At 43.0% G+C, this 26,000-nt stretch overlaps 1 protein-coding gene across 5 annotated transcripts in view; it reads left to right on the top strand.

Annotated features, from left to right (window-relative positions):
• Window positions 1–14,936, top strand: part of LOC115575431 (protein shisa-8) — a 111,125-nt gene extending 96,189 nt beyond the window's left edge. For 4 of the 5 annotated variants that reach the window (XM_030407497.1, XM_030407499.1, XM_030407498.1 and 1 more), the window contains one exon: window positions 8,583–14,936. In XM_030407497.1, coding sequence (XP_030263357.1) covers window positions 8,583–9,082 — 500 coding nt within the window. In that variant the 3' untranslated portion in view covers window positions 9,083–14,936. The remainder of the gene's footprint in view (window positions 1–8,582) is intronic. The other variant, XM_030407501.1, reaches the window with a different exon arrangement.
• The last annotated feature ends 11,064 nt before the right edge of the window (window positions 14,937–26,000 follow it).

Consider the following 26,000-nt stretch of genomic DNA (forward strand, 5'->3'; position numbering starts at 1 on the left):
TGAACACAGCTGACATTAGGATCGTCGTTGCCTCACAGCCTTGAAAAAGAAACACTGTGTGTGGTTTGTTTTGGACGGGACAGTCATCTGCCTGCAGCACCGCTGCAATATTATTGACAGCCTGCCTTTCTGTTAATAGTAACCATGAATCAGCTCTGGAAAAAAAAGGGGTTGGCATAAATGTGTGCTCCCATAATGCCATGGTGATGACACAACTGGTACCTCAACTGGTTTACATCAAACAAAAAGGAACAAAACACACACATTAACGCAGTGAGGCATCGGTGGATGGTTAGTGACAGTAGTCTGGACAGCAGCAGTTTGAAACCACCGGTTTCTCGCTTCGAGCTCGTCCTCAGGCCTCTCTCTCCCACACACACATACACAGAAACACACTGAGAAAACACACACATAAACATGTCCTAGCCACAACACACACACACACACAGACATTATACTCCTCCCTTCTGCATATGCACACATAGAGGGCACTGGCGTAAACATGTACGTAGTCACACACACACCATCTATCATCTGATCACTGCAGACAGACAAGGGCACGGTGACAATGATGAGGAGCGACAGTTTGACACATGAACATGTACTGTTCATTGACATGGTATGCACAGAGAGACGGGACTGTCCATCATCACTGCAGAGCATCAGACACAGAATCTAAAGAGCATGAGACATCCAAAGTTTTAAAGGACGGCGCCACAGCGGCTGTCAAGTGTCTTATATGACAAATACTGCAGTGTACATTAATAGCAGTGGCAGATTTACATAATTACATTCTTTGTAATGTTTTAAACAAAGGCTCCTTGATTATCAGACAGTGGTAGATGAAACCAGACTTTGGATTTTAAGCAGCAACTATCAATTTGGTGAAAGGAAAATTGTCGCTAGCAATAGGCTAGCTAGTTAGCTATTAATAATAATTAAGCTACTGACTCAGTAGATAGATGGAAAAGGCTGTGTCTAGCTGACACTTTAATGGTTCCCAGTTGACAGGGTCAAAGAGATAGGTTCAAACTGTTTAATAGTCCACAAAATATGTCTGGAGATTCAAAGCAAAACAGCGTTGTCCTTAACAAGTGACGTAGATGCAGACTTTTAAAGCATTAAAAAAAGTCCATAAAGTTTCTCCTCTCTCAGCAATGCTCAAAATTGAGTCTGGGGAATTTCCCTCCTTCTTCATCTCTTTGCTATCATTAACTGTAGTTGCTGTGGCTGCTTCGAATTACAGTATGTCGGTGTTCAAGTTTTTTATGTCTTCCGCAGTGCAAAACCTCTCATTGTACATTTTTGGCAATAACACTTTGCCTTAAGTTGTCCTGACAGTTTCAATTCATTCAAAAAACATTGATGTCGTGCACCATTTACCATGATGTCATATTGACTGACCTCTCAGCAGTCCCAGGTCGTTGCTGACTTCCAGCGTTCCTGGCCAGGTGTAATATATCTTTAAATTACTTACAGCAAGCAAGCTCTCAGGAAGTGATTGGAAACTGACTCTAGTGACGTCATTGTGATCCGCAGTACAACAGTCGTGGTGTCATTTATAATGATGTCATTGACGGCTGCTTTAGAAGTCGTGATTTAATTTATTACTGTTATTGTTGTGAGTGAGTGAGTGTACCCATAATCATAGTAAATTTCAGTTCCACTGTGTACTTTAGTTGTGAGGCCACACATCTTGTGGTTGTTGCCCCACACTCAACTGTTGGAGAGACTTTGTGCATAAGATTGGAGTGTACTTACCTTTACACTAAAGTGATGACTTACATCACAGCCCTCAGCTCACTGGCCTAAATTCCACCTTTTTTTTTTGGTTTTTTTGGAAGTCGGTTGCAAACAGTGTTACAGAATAGGATGTGCAGTTAAAAAATGAGAAAAGCCGGCAAAGTGACTGAACAGTAGAAGAGCAGGAAACAGAAAATCTCATCTCATTATTCTCTTATGTGAGAAACAAAGGCCGAATCCAGCAGCAGCACTAACCCCCCCCAACCACCGAACCGTGAGCGACAGAAGTCAGCCACATCTCAATGAAGACTCGCTCAAAATAACTTCCCTCACACGTCGAGGTGCGATGCTCCGCTCCCTCCTCCCTCCCGACGTCTAGGTGTTCTGTCTCCGTGTGATGACACATAGACGATGAAGTGCTCCTCTTTGTCCTCCTCTGTTTGGTATCTGCTGTTTCTGTCTCCACCTAACACACACACACATACACACACACACTACTCCTCCGTATTTACCCTCCTGTTCCAGTGCAGTTCTGATGTTTCGGCAACCATAACACACCTGAAGTCAGTATTTTGGTTTGTTTATTGTCTCCCATTACACTCACAAAGTGGGAAACATAAGCGTAAACACAACCCAATCATCTTTTCACACATGCTTATCAGTTCTCTCGCTGGGCAGTAAACCCGCCACCAGGTCCGGAGATCCTGGCTGTGTGGACAAAGTCATGGCTAGGACACACAACAGTTGTGGGTGGGACTGCCGACCTTTTGCCAAGTGAACCAGCAGGTGTCTGCACCAAGCTGCTTTGAAATCTTTATAATCACATTTGGACTAAATGAAACTGTTGACAGCTCGTGTTTCTTTTTTAAAAAAAATATCTCCTACAAAGCAAGATACAAGCGGTAAAAAAAATTGAGGAAATTAAGCGAAAGCGAAAAGATGGAAAAGACGCAGAGCATAACAGGTCAGAGAGGTCGGGACTCTGCGACAGCAAACCTCTGCCAGGTGCAGCAGCAGGACTCTGGCACGAGCGCCTCTGATATATCTATCTTAATTAAAGGAGGACAGGTGGACCGGCAGCGAGAAGGTTAGGAAGTGAGAAAGTGTGAGAGATAGAGACAGAATGAACAAGTGGGATGTCGGAGCGAGAGGAGGAAGAGATAAAGACACGTGGTTGGATTTAGGTGGTCTAAGATTTGTCTTGAGGAAAAGGTTAGGAAAACCAAATACTTCACGTAGAGGCACGGAGTATAATGTGGAAAGAGACAACCCTCCAAAGCGTTTCCTGCTGGATTTGTTGGCGCATTTTTCTTTTTCTTTAGAGAAGCATCACAGGACAAAACATTTCATTTTGTCTATAATGGAGACATGAAAGCAGATAGAAAATGGATTTAATCACCAGTCAGCCTTCATTTCCCTGGGAGATTTCCTGTCTAGTGACAGATGTAATTACATTGCAAAAGTGAGGTTGAAAGGAAACCAATCTAAACACTGATGGTGTCATTATTCAAAAGCCATTACAACATTTAGTTCGCAATTTTATGTCGCAAAAACGTCTCTTTTGACAGTTAAATGTGCAGGACTCACTTTGGTTAAAGGGACAATGTGTAAGAATTGGCCACCTGTCAAAGAGTAACCGCTAACTGCTGCTAACCGTAACCGCCGTTGCTAGCTAGCTCAGTTAGCTGCGCAGTTAGAGGTTCAGACTGGGAGTTTGAGGACCAATGGAGTGTTTACACCCGTAGCTTTGGACCGGGACAAGTCCCAGCTAGCTTGTAAGCATGCTAACCTCAGTAGATAGGTCTGCAACACAATATGTACATCATAATGCCAAAACTGCTAATTGTTCATATTCTTTTAATCATTTCAGAAAAGTTTTGAATATTTTTAACTAAGATTCGTACATATTGACTCTTTAAGATGAGAGAAAGATCGTGATTTTTGTCAAAAGACCAGTCTGTGGAACAGCAACAAATGGTTTCATGTACATGGACACAGATTTTCCATTTGAGTGTGGAAAATGTGTTCCCATGTACACAAATCGAGCAGATTTGATTTCATGTCGATTTCACAAACTGTTACTGTTACTGAGCTGGATCCAGGTCAGTCTCCACTGAGTGTCCGGTTTCCAGAAAAGACAAGATGAGACAGAAGGTGGCCGGATGTTCTCAGAAAAAGGCGTGAAACTCTGTTTGCCAGGACACCAGGACTCCAATTCTGAGCCAAGACTGCCTGAAGTCTTGCAAAATTGCAGTAAAGTCTTATAATCCAACAGCCCGGACAACATTTGAAGATGCAGTGGAGAAGATTTAAAGAGAGCCTAGATCCTGATTTTAAGCATAACGACATCATCAACAGGAACAATGATTGGTTGTCATTTCCCACTGAAACCACAAAATCGATTCACCGATAAAGTTTTTCAACATGTTGCAGGAAAATAACATGATGCTCAGTCCAAGATTAAATGAATTTTTTAGCATGTGCTTCCTGTGATGTTAATGGATCGAATACATTTTGGTATTTTTCGATGAATACATGAATTAAAATGATCTCAAATTCCACATAAGTTGGCTTTGAAGATGAAGGAGCGCCGCCGGTTCAAGGGTTTGTTTTCTAGCGCTGATGAGTGGAGCACCTGTGGAGACTAATGAGGAGAACGTTCTTGACATTTTTCCAAACCAGTATTTTTCTGAGATGAAAACATTTTGGTTTGAGTAAAGATTTGTTCTGTAACTTGTGAGTTTATTGGTTGTCTCGCAGGATATAATGTGCTGAATCCTAAATGGACCTTCCTGTGGCTCCGCACTTAAAAGATGGAGAAATGTGTTGTCAAGCATCGCTCGGAGCCCGCAGAGCCGTGTTTCAAATTCAAATGGAGATCCCAAAGTTTAGCACCCAATACTTCAGTCTGGATTTCTTTCTAAATATTGCTATTTGAGGTAATGGTGCAGCAACAACATGCTGTCTGGGGTTTAGATATTTCATTCAGTGTAAGACATCATAGTGCTGCAATGAATTTTTGAACAGGCAGTTACAGAACAAACTGTCACAGCAAACGTGGAAAAGAGGGAGATAAAGAGAGCTGAAGAGGGAAAACATGTAGATGAACATATACTGTGTTTAATGTGGCCGATATGTTGTCAAAAAGAGGGAAAGATCACCAAATTCATGAGGTGTGACAGGTGGCCGCTGGATATAACACGAATCATGTGCTACTCACAGAAAAACATTAGGACGTGTGAATATGCATAATATCTGTGTTTTAGGCCTAGGCCAATTTGATGTGTGTTAACATACATCGCACTGTGCAGGTTCACTCACAGAATAACTGCTCTGAAATAATAAAATGGATTAAAAATAGACCAAATCCAGTGTGTTGTCAAACTCTGTTAGCCTTTGGAGAGCCCAGCCTATGCAGTTATAATGGGGTGGCTCAGATTGGGCCCACGGGCCTCGCTTTAGGCTACTGATGGAAAGAGAAGCAGGAGCTGATGTTGTTCAAGTGTACGAAATGAATGAAATACAGATGGAGAGAATGAAAACAAGAGACAAGTGAGAGACACGCAGAGCACGGACGAGCAGATGGAGAGTCTGTGAAATGGAGAGGAAGGCGCCTAATACAGTCACAGCGGACGGCGCTGTCAGGTGCTCCTGCTGGCAACATGTGTGGAAACACTCAAGTGGACGGCAACAGCAGTTGCTGTGGGGAGGAAGAGTGTGTTTAATTCATTGTTTCTGCGCCCGTCCCAGATTCTCCGGCCCTGTCCAGAGATTTGAACACAATTTCTCTCGATGTTTTTGCTGCTGGAGCTTCAGCTGCTCCAAAAAAAAGAGACATCCAGCGTCCACAATCAGTACGAAGTGATGAACAATAAAGCAGCATTAAACGTGAAAAAAAAAAATGTCAGAATGCTTACATGTTCTTTTTATGGCATTCTGTACATTAAACCTGAATCATGTGTGTCTGTCTGCAGCGGCCCTGCTGACGTTAATCGTGGCTGAAAAGCTGCCAGAAACCTTTTGATGCACTTCACAGCAAAGACGCGTAGAAATCGAGCCGCTTACTCCCCAATCAGCGTGCATAGGACGAATGCAAATGTGTTCTTTGTTGCATAATGCCCGGCACACATGCAGTAGCATGTATGTAAATATATGAATGTACAGACACAAACGCACACACATTCATATATTCCACACTAATCCTCATCACGTTCACGCCTATCTTAAAAATGTTAAATGACAGCAAAGCAGTTTTAGTATTTATGCTCCTCATTCTTAGTCATCAATATCGGGACACAATACACAATGAGTATGTCGCTTTGTTAATACGAGCTCTGCCTCCTAAATCTCTGTAATTTGCGCAATTAAAATGATTAATGTAAAAGCTTTATTCGGGCTTCCGTACTAGGATCCCAAGTTAAGCCTTAATTGGCCGACGTCTGCACAACAACAATTCTGAAAAATAATTGATAATAATTAGGTTTCCATAAAGAGCATTTTAACTGACAAAAACCGAGCAAAAACAGTGATTCATGAAACATAGCAGGCTAAATCCAACCTCATGGCGGGCCAACTCTGGCCCATGGGCCTTGGTCTGAACGTTGAACTGCTTGACGTGGCACAGAAATGATTTTCAATTTAAAGACGCAACATGTAACATTTCACCATTACAATCTCAACAAACAGCTAGACCTTTGTTATACACTGTATTTGGTGAAGTGGTGTGCTTAAATCATCCTTAACATTCAAAGACAACGTGCAAACCAAGAAGAATGGAGAGGCGCCTAGCTGTCCCGGGCTGCTGCTCAAAAAGTACGGCTGTAAAGAGAGAAAGTTACTAAATATAAATACATTTCATAGCTATAGCAGACATAGGCCAACTATAAATAGTCATTTTTTTGGTTTCATCAGAACCTTGAGGATTATAACTTTAAAGACCTCTGCAGTATTCTCTGGCGCCGTGTTCGTTCATGGGATGTATTCTATGTTTCAGCCGCTCTCTTGCACCATCTAGGTGGTTAATGTCCTCTCCTTGTACAGAAAAATAGACTGTGGAAATAGTTCAAAACATTAAACATCTTTCATCAATAAACCAATTCTTTGTTAAAAAAAATACACTCTGGCTGCTTTGTCGTGCCCTGAGGGAAAATATCCAGTTACACAACAGTTCCCACGGGTGAAGAGAAAATCAGGATTGCATTTAAATCTTTGGTCCGAGTATGTTACGCAGGGAGCAGATGATTACCGCCGACTGTCTCCTTCCTCAACAGCCGCTGTTGCAGTGCCCTGCAGTTACACACTGGACCAACATTTGAAGTGTTCAATAAGCAATTACCGGACGGCAAAAGCGCCGGACAGTTCTCCCCACGTGTGTGAATGTGAGGCTACTCCTCAAGGTGTTTCTTGGAAGCACAGACGTGAGAAAATGTTTCTCAGTCGTCCTGAGTGGAGTAAATGATTAGAAATGAATTGACAGCAGCAGCTAGAGAGGGAGAAACTGCAGCAGATGAGGTCATTAACGGGTGACTTCTGTTAGTGGTGTTCATCTGAAAACTGTTCAAAGACTTTTCCTCCATTTTCCTGTAATTGCAAGCGCAAAACTCGGAGCTCAAGCAGCCCCAATGGTGCAAATATGCTCTCTGATGAATTTTCCAGTAGAGCGCAGGGTACAGCATTAACAGCCACGAAAAAACCAGCAACACTCGCCGACATTCATTACGCCAAACGCAACACAACTGCTCATAAATCTTCTGACCAGACCGTTGACATAATCTCATCATCGTGTTCTTGTTTGGAGCGTAATAATGATAAGATCGGGAGCACGGCGCGCAGGCGAATGTGTCTAGTCACGAGCATGTAGTACAAGCTGCCTCCTGTTGTGTTCCGAGGAAGACAGATGTTACGATGTTGAAAACACACCAACAACAAAACGTTAGAATGGGGTTTTTTTGCATGTTTTTTAATCTCAGTATCTTATTTCTCTCCAGGAAGAAGAAGCCGATAAAATGAGGCTAAGCAAAACAAGGTTGTTGGTGTCTTTAGGGCGGAGTGTGTGTGATGCCGGGGGTATAGTGGTGATGACCGAACAGCAGAGTCGAGTTCCACTCAGGGAGCCTGCTCTAATCTGACTCGACACGCCGAACCCGCTCTATTTTTATTCCCTACAAATCTCCTGTTTTGCCCGACATTCACTCGGAGGGCTTTTTCCCTTCATCTGTGGGTTATTTCTCCTCTTCCCCTCTCTCTCTCTCTCTCTCTCTCTCTCCCTCTTTTTGCTTCTCCCCGTTGCCGTTGGTATTTTTGACTCCATGGCCAGCGTGAAGACGGTTCAAAGCTCAAACACATAAATATGGAACGCTCAGATCCTCATGGACGCAGACACGCTGACGCCTGAGCAGTGGGGCAAGCGGAGCAAATGCATGTCAATTATTCAGTCAGGAGGAGCAGGGTCGTGGCTTTGTTGCGGCCACACAAAAAATACAACTTATAATCATACCATTTAGCTAAACTGCGACATATGCTAGCGTATACTCAAGCCAAACTCAGAACTGCAGAACTGACTTCGGAGTCGTGGGACCTCATTTTCTGCTGAGAACAGCTTGTTTATTCAGTCACGGAAAGGATAAATGTTTCTGAATTATCACCTCAATAACATGGACACTTTTTTTTTGTTCTGAATAATACTGCTGTGTGTCACCATTATACTACAGTTAAAGTTTGCCAGCTTCATATCAACAAAAAACACTGATTGCTTTTATCAATAACTGAAGTTCCACGTCATGATTTAACCACGTCTCTTCCTTTCTTTCTCTTCCTCCACTGTCTCTCCCGTCATCCAGACACGACTGCGAGAGACTACTACAAGAGCTACCCGATGGTAGACTACACCCACCGCCAGTCCCCTCCCACTTTCCAGCCAATCAACTTCCACCCCAAGGACAAGCCCTTCCTCCCGCCGCCCGACATCCACGCGCCGCTCGCCATCACAATCAACGCCTCCCAGATCCCCAAGCCGAAAATCTCCAAGACCAACACCCACCCGCTCACCTCCAGCTCGGCGTTCAAAGCGTGGGACCCCAGCAAGAGCCACATCCAGCACCCGGTGGCCTCCCACATGACCCTCCAGGGGCAGCAGCACCACCCCATCCAGCAGCAGCCGCAGCACCACACGCTGCACCAGCAGAACAGCCGGCGCCAGGCCTACTCCAACAAGAGGCAGTTCAGCATCGAGACACTTCCCGAGCTCTTCTCGCAGCCGCTGGGCTACGGCCACTCGCCGCACATGCACCCCAAGCACAAGGGACTGCCCACCAACAGCAAGACAGAGGTCACTGTCTGAACATGGGGACGAACGGGTGAACAGACAGAAGAGGAAGCGGAAAGAAATGCTCAGATATCTTTTATATATCCACAGCCGTCACGGCGAGAAGGGAGCGAGCGAATATCGTGTATAATCTGAATTTTTTTTAACTCTGCATTTTCCTCATCGTTGTTGACAACATTAATAATAATGTGAGTGGTGTTTGTCTACTTTTTGAGACCACTGGATCAAAAACAACAGCAGCAGCAGATAAGCTGGGAAGGTGGCGGATTGGCAGGTGTTGGCTGTGACTCTTTGAACCCCGGCGGCTCTTCTAAATAATTGAGTGGCCTCTCAGCGTGTTGGCACACCTCTCTGCTTCTCCTCTTCCTCTCTACCGTCTCACCTCTCTGACACTCTGCACCGGCTCTGTAGCACCACTCCACCACGCACAAATGTTCAAATCCCACACACAGACAACGTTTTACCCCCCAAACCAGCTCCGCCCCCAAGCCCCCTGCTTTTTCAGAGTCCCGTCAGAGAGGCTGGTGAAGGGAAGTGTTTCCCCCTAAGACTTCGGCTCCCCATCAGCAGAGACAATGCCATTGTGTTGTCAGCTCTCGTTGCCCTCCAGCCCCTCCGGAGAGTGAGATATCAGCCTGGCAATTCATACCAGAGAGAGGAGGGCAGGGGCGGGAGGAGGAGGGGGTTGGTTATTCATCTCATTCCAGGGGCAAATGAGATGAGAAGGATCTGAACCATGCACACACACAAACACACACAGACACACTACGCACTTGTCAAAAACTACAGAAGGTTCCCAGCAGTGTCAGGGACCACAGGCACCCCCCACTGACACACAAGCAGATGCAGACTCCACTCTCCACGCACTGATCCTCAGAAGCTGGGGAAGTGAATACGCGAGCTCTCTTGTCGGTATTTGTAACTGTTTGTTGAGCTGCTCGTTGCAGTCACCGTCTCTTGTGTCGCTGTGGATGTTTACCTCTAAAGGAAAACCCAGGACGCGTCCCCTCGAAAGGGAGCAAAGGTGTCCACGCGTTCAGAAAGGTCATCACAAAGTCACTGCATTCTTGCTTCCTCTCTGGCTTTGACAGATGGGACTGGGTTTGTGTCAGAGAAATGTCAGCCAGTGCCGCATGTTGTTACGGGCATCGGGTTGTCTCAGGAGGTGAAATGAATATAGGAATACATACACCAAGATCCACTTTACTGCATAAAGGTGACAGCTCCGTAAGTTTGCAGTCATTATTTCATAATCAAACACTAATTATTAACATCACGGCAAGTTTTTACAATGTAGGAAGGAAAATGCGTTGATGCATTACAGGAACACCTTTTCCCAGCATGGCTTTACCTCAGCACAGCTGTTTGATGCATGTGTTTGCTGCCGCTATGCTAACGTAATCTGTGAGGCCGAAGCCACCTGCCAGCGCTGTGCAATTTACTCCACTCCCAGTAAATGAAGTAGCTACTTTAACCTCCACAAATGAATGACTGCTGGCACCTGAGCAGCCATGTCCTTTCTGCTTCGAATGCTTTCAAACACGTTCAACACACGTGGCTTCTTTGGCATGAAAATGGTCAAATTTTACAATCTAAAATGCACAGTGCTCCATTTCTTTGACAAAAGGGGGAGAAGACTCTAGCCCGATACTTATGCACGTTAGCCAACAAGTAAGCCCAGATTTTTATATCGGCTGTGCAGTTAGCCATGATGAGGCAGCAAGTTTATTTGTTTACTTTCACACGTGTTTGAAATGATTCAAGGAAACGTCACATTTACTTGGAAAACTGACATTGGCTCGCACAGCTTGCCCCGTAATATGTTGTTTCGTGCAACCTCTTGTGTTTCCAAAACTCTACAACCAAGATGGTGAATGCAAAGTAAGCTTGACCCATGGAGCTACAATAGCTGAATAGAAGACGAGGCCTCATTAACTCATCGCAAAACACACTTCATTCCAACTTGAGATTAACTAAACACACCAACACAGTCTTCGTTTGTCTTTCCCCAATCACCTCTGGGTTGGTCAAAATAAATCCTCAATTCACAGAGTCTCTCCCCACCTGTCGTGTCTTCCCTTCCCTGGTGTCCTAGTCCTGTTAAGGGCCACTGTAAATCACCTCTGTACTGTGTCCGTTGTCATCAAACTGACCTCCTATTCCCTTAGCTGTTCAGTCCCAGTTCATTCTACAGTTGTGTTCACTTTCAGGCTGCTAAACCCATTTGAGCTGAGCGCCATTTGACGCTCCACGTCTTACTGAGCCCTGAGCTAATTAGCGTGTTAACGGTAGCTAAGTAGGATAGTTAGCAAAGAGCAGCAGTCGACGATTTCTCTGGTCATATGCTGCCCCCCCCTGGCCTTGTTTTACAAAATACACCTTTAGACGATGCAGCTTGGCTGAGTGACAAAGTAATGTAACAAGTAATGCAATTTATTACTTCTACCGATGAGTAATATGCTGCTTTTTTCGAGTAGCTCTTCCAATGCTGGTTACTGATGGAGTTGACACATTCTCCTCCTCCACACCACATATTCTCACCTTCTCCTCCGCTGTAGAACAGCAAGTGTGACTCACTGATTGAATTCACCTTCATTTGTTATCATGAGGACACCAGCTCTGCCGCAGTGCATATGCCTGGCACATGCTACGGCGCATCAGACAGGTGGTGGAGCCTAATCAAACGGCAGCGCTTAGCAGAGTCACACGCTATTTAGCACTTTCTCTCCATCTCTTTTCGTGCTTCCTGGCAGACTGTCCTCCACCCACCCGACATCCCTCTGCGCATCCATGTCCACGGAGGGCTGAGCGATGGGTCCCAAGCACTCTTCTGGTTGTTCGGCACCCAGTGCGCCAAGCTGTTGTATAGCATGATATTCACACCGGGTCGTCTTTGCATGTGTGTGTGAGAACTATGATTAATGAAAGAGTCCGTCACAGCGTGGCAGACTTCACTCCCTGATACGCCGTCTCGCTCACACACGTGCGAGCAGATTTCGATCGCACACAAACTAACACATGCTGAGGCATGATCAGCCAGATGCTTTGCAATATATTATTCACATCTGGAGATTCCGCTACCACCTTAAAAATGAACCAAGTGGATTTTGTGTAAAAGCTTTTTTAAATTTTTGAATCCATTCAATTTTCTCCCAAGCTGAAATGTCACTCAGCCAAATTCCCCCAATTTGCATCTCAATTTTATGGAGCTGTGAGTGCACACAGGAGAACAAAATGGGCAACAGAGTAAAACTTTAATGAGAGAGAATAAATTAGCAATATTATGCTTGTTTGTAATGCTGCAGTGGCTTCTCTGCTTTACCTCTCCAAGATGTGAAAAACCTGTAAGGCAAGCTGTTGGAGCGGCGCTCGGAGCCGCTGGCATGCTTTTGTAATAAGGGATCAGCCGAGAATGGGGATCATGAATACAAAAGCATCAATGGGATATGCATAGTGTGAATATGCATCAAACACATCTGCGCTTATGCTCTTGCCAGCGCTGCACAGTATGTAATGTACCATGTTACAGCAGGTTTCTTCTTCCCTCTCTCTTTGACTTTTATTCCCACGAGGTGCCACGCTTTAAGTGGGTCACTTCATACGAAAAAAAGTTTTCTGGCCTCTAAAAGCCCTACCAAAATATTCTGTGGGGTCTGTCCTTAATCACTCGGAATGCATTAGAGGTTGAGAACAAACGAGGAATGACAGCAAGTAAACAAGCAATATGCGTCAGTAAAGCAATAAGCGCCCGACCGCCCTCTCCCCATCCTTATCTCTCCATGTCTCTCAGTATATGGAGCCCTACTCCGAGTTTAGGGGTGGGTGCTAATGAGGGCGTGGGTGTTAAAACCAAAGGGAGAACCGAGCAAAAGAGTTGGCTCAGCAGAGGGCTTGGGAGCGAGATGAAGGAGATGAGACAGTAAAGAGAAATTGGGCTGCGTGGACACAGCTGATACGGCCGCGGTTGTTTTTCATTCAGATTTGTCTGGGTCGTCTAAAGACATTAATTCTGGGTTTTATCTCTCTGATGTGCTCAAACGACCAGCTTTCAAAAGCGCTGTGCAACTGTAGATGAAAGGGGGGAGTCGCTCTTTGCTCTGAATCGCACAATTTCAACAGTGTTGTTGTTGTGGTCGGGTCTTGTGAAGGAGCAGGACCCATTCATACAAACAGCGCCGGAGGTTTAACACAACACTGGCTGAAGGATTTACAGTCCGTACTACGGTACAGGACGAACAGAGCCTAAGGACAGGCTACCAGCAAACTCGCAGAGACTGACAACTTCTTCACAACTTTCCTCAAGTTTTATCGGCTAGCACGGCTAACAGTGGTCTGCTGACGGTTCAAACGAGCTCTGTGAGGAGCTGATTCTCATATATCGGAAATCCGCATCAGTCGTGCCACAGTCACAAGACACAATCATGCGGATGTGTTGGTAAACACTTTTCAGAGTTAATTTCCCTGTGGTTGGAATCCAGGATTTTTTTTTCATCAATGCTGGATGGACTTCTATGACTCCCTCCAGGCAGAGGACTGCCTGTAAAAAAAACAGTTGGTGAAGCTGAATAAATTAAGACTGAAAAGCCTCTGACGGGCCACAGTTTTGCGTCTGCCGTGGACGATGTACATACTTGAACACATGCACAAACATGCGCACACACACGAAAACACGACACAGGAGCCACAGAGGTGTAACACTAACTATATCTTCCATACAATGTCCACAATTTGTGGTACAAAACAGGACCAAAAGCCTTGAATCAGGAGAAACTGAGTACACCTAACTGATGCCTGAACCATCCAAAACAGTGAGAATGCTGAGACTGTTTTGGATCATCAGCTTAGAGTGCGTTTTACTCAATCTCTCCTGATTGATGACAGACTATGGCGTCTCTCGCTCGCGTCGGAGCTAACTGACTGTTGTTTGTAAAACTTCCTCTCTATAAAAAGAAACAATGCAAGTATTCTACCGCAGGTTATCTGAATGCAACCTGGTAGACATACTTGGGCTCCATGATCCCTAGCAATATATAGATTATGGTGTATGGTTACAATTGTTTCTTTGTTTTTCTGTCGAGTTTGTTTTTTGTACTGTGTTTTTTCAATGATTAAGCTCCTGCTGTCAAAAAACAGAAAAAGGAAAAAAAAAAAAAAAGAAAAGAAAAAAAAAAAGTTCATTTGACTGATGGAAAAGTGCTTCCAGATTTTAGACTCATGGCTGCGCACCCTTCCTCCCCTCCCCCTGCCCGCTCACCCCCTCCCTTACCACCAGAGGATGTCAAATGTTCGATTTGCTTGTGATCTCTTTGAGTTCCATCGTAACGGTATACATGCACTCACGTACTTAATGTTAAAAAGATATTGCATTGTATCCAAGTGCTTTGCCAACACATTAGCTGAAAGACGAAAAGGGAAGATTCTGTGATTTCCTGTACAGCTTTTGCATCTGCAAAAAAAACAAAAAAAACAAAAAAAAAATCATGCGTTGTTTCATGATAATTTGTATTAGGCAGCAATAGGCTGCCTTGGATTGCTATGTACTACTTGTTTATATATGTATGCTGTACCACTTGTCTGCTGTGAAATTTGTTGACTACTCAGCTTATATAAGGGCTTTTTATAGTTATAAAAGCAGACCGGGCAATCTGACGTCGCTCTCTGTAACTCAAGTCAAAATTTCTCTAGAGGTTTTTTTTTAGGGTGAAGGGATGTGAACCGGATTTTCACGCATACAAAATGCTATATAGATAAAGTTTTGACTGACTAACTGACTGAAATGTCTATAGGCACTCATACGACGTTGGCCCATGTGTCCTGTTTGAATAAATCTTTCAAGAAACGTAGCATTCGTTTGTTGATTGTAAATCAATTGTGAGTGTGTGTGTGTGTGTCCTGACAGTTTCTTTCCAATTGAGAAATGTACAGATGAAGATGAAGATCAAATATCTTACACAGACTATTATAAGAATAGTTTGAAATTTTGGCCATGGACCGAAATAGGTTCAGTCAGATAAGCCTGATTCTTTGCCATCAGATGTGGCCATCCCACCAACAGGGCTGCGAGCCAATCTGATAGAGAGAAATGAAATGTTTTGTGTTGTTTACCTGATTTATGTGCACTCCTTCCATTTCAGCCATGTGTCAGAGTCTTTTCCGCGTTTTGCTGTCATCTACAGTCACGAGTTGACACAAATGTGTGTTCTGTTGCAGCGTGTTTTTTATTTGGGAAAGTAAAACACTGTAGTCGAGGGTCAGAAATGTGACATAATACAGTCCTGGGTAACTGTGAACACTGATTAATGCTCAACAGGGGGAACTTAAAGTCACCGTTTCACTTTCATGTCCCTCAATGAAACACCTTAAAACATGTTAGAGAAGGTGGGATGTACTGAAGTTCATTGTCAGCTGGATGTTGTCCAATTACAGAGCACTTTTATTGAGTGAGACAGGGTGAGAGAGAAATAAAGTTAGACCAATGGTTTATTATGAACATACAAATGTTTGCACACGCTGTCATTTATATTCCTTAGGAAAAAAAAAATCAGAATCGGCCGAAATCAGAATGAGCAGGTCAGACTCTTTGGAGATATCAGAATTGGCCGAGAACATCGCTGTCAGTGCATCTTTAATACTTACTCACTTCCTTGCAAAGAGTTAGCTTAGATAATGGATACCAATGTCATCACTACACACAGTATGAGTTAAGTTTAGCTTAGCACAAAGGCTGAAACAGGAGGAAAGGGTACACATGTCAGTACATCTCAAGCTCACTAATTCCACACCCTAGGTTAGAAAAGGAAAATGTGGTTTTACAGGTGTTATGTGCTGGGCTATTTCTGTCATTTTTACTCCGTGGCTTTGTATAGATTAAGCAAACAAGATGCAGTACAACATTTTGTCACCATAGCTGACTGCTAACTGTAGCTTCATATTTACTGTACAGACAACAACAACCAAAGGAACTTTAAGATTCAGATTCAAAGAGCCAAACGCATAAAGTTTAGGGCTTTTAAAACTTAATATTACTGGTTTTTAAATCTCATTGGCTACGTGATGCATTAATGATCTGGAGGCGGGTATGTAAGTGGCTCAGGAGAGAGGAAAAAGAAAAAAAAAGTGGGTCACTTGTCTACATGATCACTCACTGGCTGTTGTAGGATCTAGGGCGGGCATCTGCTCAATTGGCTGCCACCTCCGGCGTACAGGAATAATAGTTTTTTCACTGATGTAAAACAGTCATGCAGGATAAAATCCGACAGCACAGATCCCAAGCAAACCTTCATCTGAAATTCATTAATTTCAGGCTCGCTGGGGTTTGTCACGCAGCATCCAGGGAATTACAAAAAAAAAATGTAACTGAAAGGAGAAGGGAGGGGAAAGTGGGTTCAGCACCAGGGTAATATACCACAAAAAAAAAGAAAAACCGCTGGCTGTCATATACTAATGTTACATAACAAGTAGAGGATTATTCAAGAATAAACGTTCCCCCGAAAATGCTCTTAATTAAACGGTTGTGACGACAACATTCACAGCAGCTTGTTAGTGAGGAGACAGCCATCTCCTACAAGCTGCAGCCCAAAAGATCTGCTTCAAACTTTCATTTGACCCAGTTAGGAAGTTCCCGAGCCTGATGTGCCAGACGGTACGCTTTCAGGTTTACTGGTGAGTAACACACATCAAAACCAAAAGGAGGGAAAGTGAAAAAAAAATCTAGTAAATAGCTGGGTAAAATGTACCAGCGGGTTAGAATATGATGGCGTGATAGCATCATCTGACAACACAGGAAAAAAAGAGCACCAGTTTCTTCAACCTGTCACACTACGTATCCAAACGGATAGATGGCAGGCCCTTTTCACTTTCAACTACGGCTGACAAGTAGTGATTTCAGTTGTCAAAATGTGATTTTTGACCATTTAGAAAGTTCAAGGAATTTCAGAAGGGGTCCATTATTGTCTACTCACCACCATGCAGGTGGAAATTCAGATGAAATCTTTCTGGAGCTTCGCGGTTAAACGGCGTTGCAGAATTCTCTGTAACAACTGAAATAGATTGGGGTCTTGTCTTAAAATGTAAAAAAAGGATACATGAAATGGCTGGCATGGTCCAACTCTATGGAAGATAGTGACCACATTTTCATTTTTGGGTTAGATTATTCATTTATCAGAATGGCAGGTTGTCAAAATTATATTACAGATGCGTCGACCTAGAATTATAAGGTCAGAATTGACTAGAAATCAGTGGTCCACATATGAGGAATTAACATTTTAACTGGTGAGAATCGAGTTGCGGATATCATGATTTAGAATTACTACAAGTCAAAATGACATGATGGATGCTTGCTTGGAATTCTTCGGCCTCAGCGCCACTGATCAAGTGTTAAAGGGCTCGCCATACTCAGTCGTGGGAAAACCAACATGTCTCTCCTCTTCCTACCTCTTTCCTCATTCCCCCCCTTGCGTCTTTGTCACACACAGCCTAAAGTCTGGATCTCCCAAAGAGGCGTGTTGCCGCCTAATTTGTTCTGACATCATCTGGGATTTGACTGGATGCGTGTCCTGTGGGTTATGAGCGAGCTGGCAGTGTGTGTTTTAGAGCCCCCAAGTGTGTGATGTCATCCGACAGCATGTAAAACCTTTTGCGCCACCTTGTTTCCTGCAGCCTGTCAAAAGACCAAACCTCTTCTGCGCATGCTCACACACACATACACACACACAAGCACACACACACACACACACACAATGGAAGTAAAACTCAATCTTAATGCAGTAAGAGCAGTAAAAAGCCTGTTCAGTTAAGCAGAAAGTGGTGAGAGAGACGGTCCACATTTACTGCAGGAGTAAATGTGAATACTTCATCATTTAGAGGAATCATAATCAAGACGGCCCAACATATTTAATTAGAATGTAGCTACAATTAGTTGGTGCAGCAACATCCGCCCAACTGGATCAATACACTGATCCAGTTAGGTGTGTCTGCACAGTCATCTGACTCCATTTATTTCCAACCTGCAGCTTAAATTAAACGCCTTTAAAATGAATGAGCTAATTGGTTTTGACACCACTAATATGATTGCCCATTTATCCTGCAATAAAGACCTACTGTTAATTAGGCAGTTCATTGTTGCAACCTGGAGAAATGTTACGGTACAGAGAGGGGAGACAAAATTAGGCCCCTGACAGTACTGTGTTGTATTTACATTGTGTTCGCATGAATATTAAAGATGGTGTTCTTTATGCACGTGGAAGCTGAAAGAAATGGAGCAAAATAAGCATAGCTAATGTGCAGAAAGTAAGTAATGTGTAAACAGGTGTGGGTTAAATGACACGTGAATTGCAGCTGAACGCGGTTATGTTTACTGCAAAATGCACAGGAACACGTATACTACTAACACACAATGCAGCCGAGAGGTAAAACAGGATATATGTCACTGGAGGCATGTGAGACTTAAAGAAAGACGGGATGGGATTTTTTTATCATAGCGTTCTTCATGTTCACACTGCTTCCCCGCTGTTACTCCCAGAGGCTTGAAAGACAAATTCACAGCATTTCTGCATATTTTAATCCAAAGTGCTTGCAAGAAAAGATGCAAGTGGCACTGAATAAACCTCTGGTAATGCTAAAATCCTTGCCCCGCACTGATGGTCATGCAATTATCTAAACCAGTCGTAATAGCTGTCCACATTTATTTATTATTGCAGGGAAAATTGTGACATAATAACAACAATAACACACATTACAGCTGTATCAGATACCAAATTAATATATAATCCTTTAAAAGTTAGTCTTGGAAACTGAAAACAGCTGTCCAAGGATGCAACGCACCGCACAGCTATGTGTGGCAGTGTGTGTGTGTGTGTGTGTGCGTGTGTGTGTGTGCGTGTATGGCAGTGGGCATCATCTCCAGCTGTCATAGATGTCACAGTTCATTTGTGTGTCTCAAGGGTTTGGACCAAATCCATCACAGAGAGCAAAAAGCCAAATGCCACAAACCATGTTCGCAATAATTCTCTCTCTCTCTCTCTCTCTCTCTTCCTCTCTCTCGCCCATGGCGGCCATCCCGGGGCTCAGTACCAGTGTATAAATGTTCTTATTCAGGTCAGAGGATACTGGAATAATGCATTACCATTACTTATTCAGACGCCACACTAATACTGAAGCAGGAACTCTGCATTCAAGCAGCAAAACGAAACATTTCAGCGACCTTAAAGTTCACAAGAGGAAGATTTGCAGCGGCGCGATTGTTAATTTAGCAAATGATTATGCAAAAAAGCAAGATTCTGTGTGTGGAGCACACATTTTGACTTATGAATTATTGCAAGCTTTTATAAATTATAAGAGTAGCACAGGTAGTCCTTATATTATAACCAAATTCTCCTCTCTATCAAAGGGACAGAAGAGACAGAAGAGAACAAGCTGTTCTCAGAGGAAAATAAGGTCCTCAGAACACTGTTTGAAGCTAGAAAGGTGGCAGCGTCCGCCAAATATAAGTAAAACAGTATGAAACTGTGCTGTACTTTATGGTGGTTTGTTTAGGCATAAAAGAAAATCCGTCATAAACATAATTTCTTCTGATTAAAAGTTCTTCCCCAAAACGACCTGGTGCACCCTTAATGAACAACCAGGACCCTTAAACTGAAGCAGCTAAATGGAATCCAGCCATCACAGTCATTTTATCTGTGATTTAAAAAACCTCCTCTTTCTCACTAGCTACTTCAAAAGGTATGGGAGAAGGTTATTACAATTAATTAGCTGGGTAAATGGCTTTTTAGATACTATCAAGAACACGGTGGAGCTGTTGTTAATTTAAAGTTAATTGGTTTTAAAGCAGCACTAATTCATATTTCTATATTAGCAAAGCATCATATGACTGCTTGGTGCCTTTCAGATTCACAAACCAACCGAATCAGCACTTAGTTCTGTAGTTCCTGTCAGCTCAATGGAGCGTTTCAGCACCTTTTAGCTCACTGTTTGGTGTTATGACACATAAGGGCGCATTCTTAAATCCAAGCTGACACTCTATGAATTGCCTTTTGTGCAAGAGCTTGTAGATATACGGAGGAAGTGAGAAGTGATGAGACATTCTACTCTAACCATATGCTTCTTAGCTTCAGAAATACAGGCTACTAGCTAGCAGTAAGCTAACGATAAACACGCAAACAGCTCACTCTGATCTGCTCATTTGCGTTTAATTATTTGGTTCAGTTCCCCCATCAGTCCAACGTTTGCTAAAAGTTGCTATGTTTAGTCACGACTTTGCCTGTTCTTGAAACACTAACATAAAAAGATTTGAATAACCGAACAGTATATATTCCAACAGTGCTACGAATCACTGGTTAATGTTTACATCGTAACAACATTTTTCTAACCAGGGTTTGTAACTATTTCACTATACATGTATCAAAACCTTCTGCCTGCTGGCGCCCTCTTTATTTTTTCGCCCCTTGGCCCTCAAACAACACGAGTCCACCACTGCTCCGAATTTATAAATGGTCCAATTTGTCGGATATTTCTCCCCGAAGTTGGTGGAGACCAAAACAGAGCAAAAAAAGGGAGAGCATAAATATTGGACTTGCAATGAATGATAATGTTTCTCCATGTCTGTTGGATGCATAAATAAATCTGTTTGCTAAAAAGTTTAACATAAAACTGAAACTAAATATGTTATATTTTGTTCACACTCAAGACAATCTTGATGAGGAGCAGCCGACAGTAACAAACCCAATTAATTTCTTCCACTGTTGATAGGCAGGTAGATAGTAAAAATTAAGATAAACTGAGAGAGAAGAAGAGAGAATCAAGACACATTTTGAATCACACAGCGTGTCCAGATAAAAAAAATAGAAATTCCTCCCATTTCGGTGTGGAGGCAGCGCTGGCATTTTACCAGCCCACCTTTGTGCATCTTAGCAATGAATGGATTTTAACCGGCACCTGACAGAACCAGATAAGACAGGAGCTGCCACACAAAGCCACTCACTGCTGTCGATAATGACAGGACAGAGAATCAAATGGAAAAAAAAAAAACACTCCAAAAAGGCCGAGGAGGATGGGAGAGGGAGGGAAAAGGGAGGAAATATCCCCTCTCTGAAGAAATATTGTCAAAAAGGGAACGATTGCAAGAATGAGAGTGAGCTAGATAATACCAGCAGAAGAAAGCAAGGACAAAAGAAATCTGAGAGAAAGGGAGATGACATTTCCAGCAGCACAGACAGAGGGAAGGCGAGAGGGCTGTTCGTTTTGCCGCAGAACTAACAGAATGTAACATAAGCTGTGGAAAAAGAGAAAGAGAGCGAGACTGGCAGAGGCAGGAAGCACCAGAGGACAGCTTTGAGTCTGGTGCTGCAGGAGAGAGACAGACAACCAAAGTGAGCACAGAGGTTAATCCAGCTAATACGCTGGTTGACTGGGGAGTTAGCAGCTGGAAACAGGGCCATGGAGAGCTAAAGAAGTGCTGAGCCTGGTGGTTTGATGGGCTAAGTGACATGGAGGGGCGAAAAAGCATGCTGGTTTCAAAGGCTATCATTTCAAACCAGTGGCCTGTCGACTGAGCTGGTCTAATACACACTCAGAGCCTTACTTTTTATATTTCAGTCATGCCAGCAGCTTGGTCCAGACAGGAATATCTCAACAAATGTTGGATGGGCTACTGTGGAATTTAATAGACATTCGTGGTTATCAAAGGACGATTCCTCCCAAGAAATGTCCTCTAGCGCTACCATCTGTTAGGATTTTCAACTTCTACAATACTTGGATTTATGACCAAATACCTCCGCACTAATGACATTCCAAGCTTCAGCTGTATCTTGCGTTAAAATGCCCTGTATGCAGAGTAAAGGATCCCTCTATCAACACGTGAGTTATTGACAGACGCTAAGAGAGCTCAGAGATTACGTTTTAACCTTTGGAATTAAAAGCGGATTTATCTTCACTCCTGTTTAACAGCCTGACCGCGGCAGCAATCCCAGGAGATGACCTCCATTGTGTGCGTTAATGTACTTTAAAGCGAAACTCTAGCCAAAAAGCAACCAAGGCTTTATTTGGGATTGAATATGAGTCAAACCTTCGTGTGAAAGCATAATAACGATGAAAGAGGCACTTTTAAGATTTACCGTAGTTTCGGTTTTGGGCACGTTAATTTTGAACGGGAGTGCATGGGGCAAGACATGCTAGCATCAAAATCGCTATTTTTAGGACACTAAGAAGCATCACTAGGGTCTCTAGTCATGAACAAGAGCATTGAGAACATTGTTTGTATACACAGAGTTTATGAAAACAAAGGTTTTTGAACTACTCACGTTAGCTGCTGCGCTCCTGCGCGTCGCTGTCATGCCAGACAAAAAGTGTTGATCCCCGAGTGCGACCTGACAGGCAGGAGAGTAATGGTGAACCGCTCCTCAAGCGCGCCTGTCAGGTCGCACTCGGGGATCGACACTTTTGCCTGCCATGACGGCAACGCGCAGGAGCGCAGCAGCTAACGTGAGTAGTTCAAAAACCTTCGTTTTCATAAACTCTGTGTATACAAACAATGTTCTCAATGCTCTTGTTCATGACTAGAGACCCTAGTGATGCTTCTTAGTGTCCTAAAAATAGCGATTTTGATGCTAGCATGTCTTGCCCCATGCACTCCCGTTCAAAATTAATGTGCCCAAAACCGAAACTATGGTAAATCTTAAAAGTGCCTCTTTCGTCATAATTATGCTTTCACACTAAGGTTTGACTCATATTCAATCCCAAATAAAGCCTTGGTTGCTTTTTGGCGAGAGTTTCGCTTTAATGCTGACAGCCGACTGGCGCTGGAGGGGGAAACGTACTTGAATGTAACATTTCAGAGAGGAGAGGGGGAAAAAGACGGGCGAGGATCGGGGTGAGTGCTGAGGTCAGTGAGAGGCTCGACTCAGTTCAGACAGAGACAAACACTCGGGGCATGCGCTTGGTTGCTAGCTTACAGCTAATGTACAAGCTGCATGGTGTTCCAGCTGTTTGGGACCAGGGGTATCACGATATACCGGTATTTACGATAACTGTCCAAAATACACATGTGATAATATCGTGTGAATAACCCAGCACCGATGTTAGTCCCAGTGGAGCTTCTATTTAAAAGTTAATCTGGTAACTTTTTCACTTTTATAGTCATGGTCACAGACTCGCTCTCCGCCTCCTTACAGAATGTAAGTGTCATTTATTTGTAGATGAAGAGACAAAACACACATTAAAGTGAGAGTTAAAGGTGTATTCAACTGATGCCATTTCTTTTTCCATTTTTTTATTATTTTTTTTTATTAATAGCGCCATAATATCATAATTGTGAGTTTGTTTGGTCATCATAATTGCCCAGTGACTGACAGCCCTATTTGGGGTGATTAAACACGCGCAGAAGTAACGCAATTACACACAAATGATCCCATGGTCAAAATCGCAGACCCAGAGTGTTTGTTTTTGTGTTTCAGTTGAGTTGTGCCTCTCACTCAAGTCGGCACTCACCGGAGACTCCCGTTCTGTCTTTCCTATAAATGTAATTTTGATCTTTGTCTAGTTTGACCTTTCTAAAGCTTTCTTGTCATGGTTTTCATCTGAATGTCTATTTCTATCTTCCTGAGAGTTGTAAAGGCAGTAGTGTGCAACTTAAAAGCAGAGCCGAATGCCTCGTATGTGTGTTCGTTTTCTATGCGGCCATTGATACTGATGCTAATTCTGCGGTTAGATAACTCTAATAACCTAGATAAGAACAGCTTTTCTCCTAGTAATATCACATTTACATAATTTTGTATCCTCATTATAAGGACTGTTTTCTTCCTCTCTTCTCTCCCTTTTTCCCTTTTATTTTCTGTGGATTTCTGTTTATAAATGGGTTTGAATCCTGGTCTTCAATACTTTGTAAAATTACGAGTATTCTGTTCATCGCTGCATGAGAAGCCTTAATTAGTTAATGAGCTGCTGATCATTAAAAAGAAGCTCTATAGAACTGGAATGGTTAAATAAGAATCAATAAGAAGCACTGAGGCATTACAGTCTGTGAATTATAATCAGGGGGGTAACAGTGACACTGAGCATCATCAGGAGAAGAGGGAGACTGTCATTCATGTGCGCATGGAAGGAAGGACACACACTGGTGCACACTGAAACTGGATGTTCACTATATTCACACACATATCCACTCTCTGCTCTTTTATTCATACAACATGCATTCATTAGCATATCATTTTCCCTCTCCCGCATCACTCTGCATCCCAAAGACATCGCTCTCTTTCTTTCTTCCTCTCTAATCTTCAATCAATAAATTTTCCCCCATGCGGGTACACACACACACACACACACACACACACACACACACGTGCAAATCTGCAACTCTGCAGGACTGGCCAGCGACAGCTTCATCAATCTGGTCAGCTCTCTGTCTGCAGCCAGCTGTCAACACACAGTCGGGAGTGTAACAGGCCGACAAAATGGGTTGAAGTTGTTGGTGCATCGGTATGAACATAAATATTGGGTAAAATTTTTATTACAGCCTGCAAATGACATTTTAGTATGCGCTGTTTATCAGTAAAATACTGAGTGGGTACATATACGGACTCAGGGGTGTAAAACTTTGTGGCACTGTGCCGAATGACACTCTAGTACTACTCATCGTTATTACCGGGTAACGCTGATAACTGCGAGACACTCCAGCCAAGGTAATGGACATGATTTTTTTTCCTATCATAACAAGGCACTGACATGTGTCGCAAAGCTTCTATATTTCAGTATAAGTCCTGGGTGTGCAGGCTGTATAATAGAGCAGTCCCATACGTCTGGCTGGCTGTCAGTGAAAGCCCCACACACTGTAGGTTGGTATTCTGAACACTGACTTGGGTAAAAAATACTCTATTACATTATAAGTAAGAGTCATTCATTTAAAATCTTAGTTACAGAAGCTACAAGTAAATTTCATTTTAGTTGATTCTGGCAGCCCCTGTCTGCATTTGTTTTGTAAGAGAGCGAAAGAAAGACATGACGTATTTTGAATTCTATTTTTGTTTTTTGAACACAGCTGTTTGCATGTGGTTGACGTAACGTAGGATGAATAACTGTAAAATGGCGAAAATTAACTCCATTTTCTTTCCCCAGGCTGTGAGACCCTTCAATTCATCCTCCTTAATGACCTATCCAACCTGAATAAATTGGAATCCGATCCTGTGAAAGGCATTAATAATATCTGTAATGATTATACAGATATAGCAAATCTTCTCGCTGAAAGTCTATTTTGATCAAAGGTCGTTCAGAGGTTTGTGTGTGTTTCATTGAGACATTTTCACAACAACTTCAGAGCTCCTTTGAGTACATTTAGTACAATGTGTAAAATTGTCATCAGTCCTTTGTATTTAAAGTAGCCAAAGTAAAAGTATTGGTTTTACAGAAAATTGGGCCTTTACTGACATTTTGAATTACATAATAGATTATTAGTACAGATGTATCAAGTAGTATTGTAGCGTTAGAGCGGCTTGAGGTGGATTTAGTTTGATCTGCTTTAAACTCCTCTCGTTCTGAATTTGCAAAGGTGGGCTGAAGAGGGTTAGCAGCTCTGAGCCCCCGTGATGAAAATTAAAAATGACGAACGATGATAAAGCAGCTAGTGAGTCCCCTGATCAGAGTGCCCTACACTGACACGCGATGAATCTGGGAGGTCTTAAGATGATGGATCGGAAAGGACGGATACAAATTTCAGCATTCTACCACAAAACACGAAAATGTTTTTTTTTTTCAAAAGTATGCTTTGACCTCTCCGGGCTTCTAAACACTTGAATGAAACCAGTCCGGGCCATGTCAACGTGCCCCAACCAGAAAAACGTTGTACTGCTGAACTGGACCGGCACACCTAAAATAAAAATACGTATCCGTTTAAACAAATGTTATATTCTAAGATTGGTTTGCCTTTCTTAGCCGTCAGACGGCACTT

This window comes from Sparus aurata, chromosome 23 (genome assembly GCF_900880675.1).
Source record: "Sparus aurata chromosome 23, fSpaAur1.1, whole genome shotgun sequence".
NCBI lineage: Eukaryota > Metazoa > Chordata > Actinopteri > Spariformes > Sparidae > Sparus > Sparus aurata.